Consider the following 5,985-nt stretch of genomic DNA (forward strand, 5'->3'; position numbering starts at 1 on the left):
GCGTGTGGATGGTTAGTCCAAGTTGGTGTTCAGGGTTATTTGCTGGAGGGTATACTGTATCAACTGGATTCCACTTGGTAAAGATGTAATATTCTAACGTGAATCTGTCTTTCTTTTCCTTCCAGCTGAATCTTGCGGCGGAGTGGTCCAAGGCCTAAATGGTACCATAGAGTCCCCTGGTTTCCCCCACGGCTATCCCAACTATGCCAACTGTACATGGCTGGTAATAACGGGGGAGAGAAACCGAATCCAGCTAACCTTCGTCACGCTGGCGCTGGAGGAGGACTTTGATATTGTATCGGTTTACGATGGACAACCATCGCCTGGCAACCTAAAGATGAGGTTAGAGTTTATTCTTACATTTATTGTCTGGTTTGCTCTCCTGCTCACTCCTTCCGCATGAAGAACAGCCTCTTCTGTTATCTTCCAACTTCTCTGGCTCTCTCTCCCCCCCTCCCCTCTCTCCCTCTCTCTCTCTCCCTCTCCCCCCCCCCCTCTCTCTCTCTCCCTCTCCCTCTCTCTCTCCCTCTCTCTCTCCCCCCCCTCTCTCCCTCTCCCCCCCCTCTCTCTCTCCCTCCCCCCCTCTCTCTCCCTCTCTCTCCCTCTCTCTCTCTCTCTCTCTCTCTCTCTCTATCTCTCTCCCTCTCCCTCTCTCTCTCTAGCTCATCCTCTTCTCCTCTTCTACACTGAACAAAAGATTGGACAACAGTACATTTCTTTTGACACCTGGGCTCTGTATGCGCATCTCTTTTTGATGGGAAATGACACTGTGACTAGAGGTGAACGTATTTCCAGCCGTACAGTATCAGATGAATAGGACACCCTATTTAATGGTGCCAAAAGTTGTTGGACAGAATCAATTTATATTCAGTAAAGTAGACACTTTGACATCGCCATGTTGAGAATGCTACTTTATTACCTGCTTAAAATGGAATGGAATGCAGACAATTTATTATTTATATACTGTAGTTTTGTCCTGATGTATAAATTGCATAGTCCCAGGGAAGAGGCATCACTCTTGTTCACAATCAAAATATTATTTTTTCTATCCACAGAACTGAAAGCATTGACTTTTTGGCCCACAAATATGAATTGTAAACATTTTTGATGGAGGAGAAACACAACCTGACATGATTTAATACTAGATCTGGTGAGGTACAGTAGAGACTGTCGTGTCTCACAGTGCAAAACATGTCTGCTCTCCCGATCATATTTCTGTGTTGTATTATGCTAAACAGTGGAACCAATCAGTGCACTTCATTATGCTAGCTCTCACTGTCCACGGGAGAGATTTTTTTTAGATTTTGTTAAATTTCACCTGCTGTGACCAACTGTCACTTCTTACCAAGCTTGTCAAGTAAAGATGTTGCTTTCTTAGAAAGGGGAATCTGTATGTATGTATGTATATACATATGAGTGTGTGTGCATTTCATGAAAATCAGGTGTAGTCCTGTTAGAGCATGGCACTTACTGTAGGTCGTCAGGGTTAGGACTTTAGGTTTCCCAGAGCCACTCATGCAAAAAAAAAAAAAAAAAAAAAGTCTACTATACATTATGTTATGCTATAATGTCACGGAAGACACAGCAGTTCTTGAGTTTGAATAACGCGCAGAAACTACTAAGTCCTGATTTATGCATTCAAACTTGCGGGTACGCTGCTTGGGACCCGACAGAGTGCAGTGCATAATCTTAGTGCCACCTAGTGGCAATACAAGAAAGTTTAACTGGTTTATCTCAAGAACCGTTCATCTGATCAACTTCAAACTTGGCGGGTGCTGCTGCTGGGGACCTGGAAAAGTGCAGTGGAGGGAGGGGAATGGGCACTGACTGCACTAGTTGTGTTGTGTGTTAGTCCAAGTTGTGTGTTAGTCCAAGATAGACCCTTCTCACGGGGGCCGTTTTGTGTCGAAAAGGCAGGGTAAACACAGGTGCAAGCAGAACACTAATGAGGGTTTCAAACTTCCATGATCGGAATTTGGAAACCCTCATTAGTGTTTTGCTTGCACCTGTGTTTATTCTGCCTTTTCGGCACAAAATGGCCCCCGTGAAAAGGGTCTATTCTTGTTGTCTTTGTGTATCAAATCTCTGCAGTCATTTTTGTTCTTATTTTAAACTCTGATTCATAGTTGGCTTATGTACTGAATCACATGAGTAAGTTCTCCCATGAGCTAAGTCGGGAGATATTTCGGCCTACAGCATAAGATTTGGGCTAAGCGCTTGCTAAATTCTGATTGTGGGCGGTGCATCCAAAAGATTTAAATGAGTCATTTTGAATGCCTGCCCCCTGGGAAGCAAAGTTGTCTTCTTTGGAAAGTTTTTGAGGAGGAGCAGGACTTGCATGTCACGTACCCACTTCAATTCAAAGAAAACAGTCCATTTTCCATTGCTCAAATCATGTAGCCCATAATGTAGGCTTCATAAAAGACATTTCTTGTCTTCTAATTTTTTTTCTCGGCATGCAAAATGCCAACTCCATTAGTCATATTAGCCTGTTTACTCCTGCATTATGGCTGGACCGCCATGCAGTATGAATGGGGGAGAGGATGTATGACTTTAATTTGCGACTGTGAGACTGTTTAGTCTTGCAGTTGACGTGTCGTCGCCAGAAAGTGGGTTAAATCTCTTTGCTACATTGCCTCCAGCTTATCAAGGAGAATTCAACAGCGTAATTTAGGCTACGGAGCGTTTTGATAAATGATGTAGGTCCATGTAGTGTCATGCCTGGCTCGTTTCATCTGAGGAGACCACTAGAGACCGGCGGGGTGGGAAATATGGGCTTCCAACAGGCCAGCAGAAAATCTAATGAGAAGGCTGGAAGCTCCATGCAAAGGATCAACATTTATTAACTCAGACCTGCAAACTCATAAGAGGTGGGAAAAAAAGAGACATGATTGCGAGCCACTTAAATGCACTACAAATGTAGACCTACAGAAATGCAAATCATGTGCGGCGATATCTTCTGACATGTTCGGTACTGCAAAGTGCAAACGGAAAACAGATCAGCAGAATCGCGAGAAGTTAAATTCTTCTGTCAGCCCATTCAGAGAGACTGTGGTCAGATAAAAAAATGCAGCATGCTTCATTTCATTAGATTTGATTAGATTTGATTAGATTAGATTAGATTAGATTAGATGTTTGGTTAAAAGAAAACATGAAGTAAGGACATGCATCTCAGGGACAACATCAAGGATAAAACACAATAAAGTCAAAGATTTGTTTCCGTTGTGGGCCCCGACAAACAAATCAAAACAACAAAGAACAGGCATTGGTACATACAATTATTAAAAACAAAGAAAAAACACAAACACAAACTCTCTAAGGAGCAAATGATAGCCCACACCCCACACTGGGTCTTTCACACTTTCTATAGTCCAGAATATGATCTCTCCAGCAAAAAATCTTGCCTAGGGCACCAAATTGGTCAGGCAGGCCACTGTGTTGGTGAGACAGCAGATGGAGCAGCAGCATCTCCAGGGCAGGTGTCCTGTGGGAGGGGGAGCCTGTTCATATGCCCCGCGTGGGCGTAGCTGGGATATGCTGGACATGCACTAAGTAGTCTTTGAGGTTGGCTATAGATCATACATCGATCATCCCTCTCGACCGCGTGTCTTCACAATGCAAGGTTAATGTCTCGACGGGCACAAAGGTGCACTAAAAAAAGGAGATCATGATTCAAAGTTTGACAAACGTTTCACTGACGTTGCATCACTGGAGCCTGTGTATGTGTGGCATACATCGACACGTGGATAGCACTGGCTCATAGCGCTCATTCAGCTGCAGCAGATAATGAATATATACCCCATAACATTCAAATAAAATCCAGGGCAACGACCAACAGGAGAGTTTTGGGGACTCCCAGCATCAGAAGATTGTTGTTTTGGGTCAACCTATCTTTGTACGCCTACCTTTTGCCCATGAATATTGTCAAGTCAGAGTATAGTGAGTTTCCCTCTCTGAGGAGTTTATCAATCAATCAATCAACCAATCAATCAATCAATCAATCAATCAATCAATCAATCAATCTACTATGACAGATGAGCATGTTGCAGCTACCAGCTGCTGCTCTGACTATGAGAAGTCAGTGATTTTCCTTTCTTTCTTTTTTACATTACAGGGCCCTCAGAAGCCTGTGGCAACACAACATACCCTGAGTGCCATTTACTTCAGAATAATTTATGAATGCATTTGATTCTTCCATAGTGAGCCTTCGTCGGCTCTTGGATTTTAATGTGCATTGTTAGAAAGGACACGTCGTGTATCCTGATGTTCACGGCTCAGTGTTTGCTCATTATCTTAGCGTTTTGGAGGCAGATCACACACAAAGAAAGGACATGTCATTTGCAACAAGATTTGTTTTGTCATATTGAAAATGCCACATTGTGTTTAGAGTCCAAACGCAGGATGTGGCGTTGCATTTCAAAATACGATAACACACGACTATGTCGCCTGTTCCCCTGTTAATGATTGTTGTTTTTACAAATAATTTGATGGCGTGCAACGAGGAGATCTCATTTAGTTATTATTATTAATTAGAGGTTCGTTAAGGCATTTGGATCATGTGAGTCTGCTTTATTAGACGCTATACAATGGAGAAATAGAGAGGATGACGTCAACACAGTTAGCATCAGTGCACTGTGACAAACACGTTTTTCCCCCTGCAACATCCCACAGGAATAGAGTTATGTTTGCATAATTAATTTCACACCAGTACCTGTATCCATAGCAGCGGGAAAAACATGTTAGCGTGTTCCACTACATGCATCTTTTTGGTCATATATTTACCTAAGCCAAGGAGGTTATGTTCTCGGTGCCGTTTGTCCATCTGTCTGTCTGTCTGTCTGTCTGTCTGTCTGTCTGCCTGTCTGTCTGTCTGTCTGTCTGTCCATCTGTCTGTCTGTCTGTCTGTCTGTCTGTCTGTTTGTCTGTCTGTCTGTCTGTCTGTCTGAAGGTTGTGGAGAGTCGGGATTCAAGGGGTGGGTAGGGGTAGTGTCCTCTAGAGAGAGAGTGGCGTCAGCGGAGGACCAAAATGCGAGACTCATTAGCCAATGAACAGCCAGGAAAGGGTCTCGCGCAACTTTTGCATGCTAAAATAAAGCTGATAATGTACAATTTGATTCGAGGGGGGAAAAAAACTTTCAGAGTGCAACACAAACTGTCCATTTTGCTGCAACTCGAGAGTGCTGCTTAATCCAGGACCTTACTTCCTGGAACTTTTGAGAGTAAAAAACTGGTCCATTGGAGTGAATGGAGATGTCGCATCTCTTCTTGCACGGCTCTGGGTAGGGGGAGGTGCTAAGTGTATTTGGGCGGTGGGAGTGGGCGGGGTAAGGAAAGGGGTGGGGCTAGGTAAAAGGGCCGTAGCTAGGGAGAGGGAGGTCCTTCATAGTTGGGGTTTGAGGGGTGGGTAGGGAGAGTGGATAGAGACACTGCGAAAACGCGTCATCATTCAGAAGCCACGCCCAAGACGGGGGAAAATACAAGGAAGCACTGCCTGACGACTGCAGCTGGCAAAACAAACCGGAGCGAACGGAGGAACTCTCATCAGATATAAATAGTTTTGCGGGGTTTTACAGGGATTCGGACAGTTTTCTTTTTAGATAATGTCAAAAGATTATTTCAGTACACTTCCTCCAACGGAGAGGGAAAGGTACATCGAGAAAATGAACTCAGTTGACCTGGAGCAGTGTCCCTTTTCATTGCACAAACAACGCTGGATAAACGATCCCACACAGTGGCCTGAATTGAAATACTATGACATGAGCTTTTAGGCATGTTTAAATGAATGAAAATGACGCTGGTGTAACATCAGACAGATGGCATCAGACGCGCTGGCGTTCTCCTACAGTATGTAGTTGCACACAAAGATCATATATATGGAAGATGAACACTCCAACTTACTTCCTTGACAGCTAAATCCACATTTTCTTCTCGCAAATGCTCAATGGCTTCCTTGTTTTGCTCGGGAGTACAAAAAAACTTGAATTG

The 5,985-nt window shown here is 43.8% G+C and overlaps 1 protein-coding gene across 1 annotated transcript in view; it reads left to right on the forward strand.

Moving 5' to 3' along the window:
* Positions 1-322: 322 nt before the first annotated feature.
* LOC310788810 (CUB and sushi domain-containing protein 1) overlaps positions 323-5,985 on the forward strand; it is a gene marked incomplete at its 3' end in the record, with an annotated part of 351,287 nt that continues 345,624 nt past the window's right edge. Inside the window, 1 exon segment of the mRNA XM_083650384.1 lies at positions 323-342. Coding sequence (XP_083506510.1) covers positions 338-342 — 5 coding nt within the window. The 5' untranslated portion in view covers positions 323-337.

This window comes from Poromitra crassiceps (assembly GCF_964638095.1).
Source record: "Poromitra crassiceps genome assembly, chromosome: 14".
NCBI lineage: Eukaryota > Metazoa > Chordata > Actinopteri > Beryciformes > Melamphaidae > Poromitra > Poromitra crassiceps.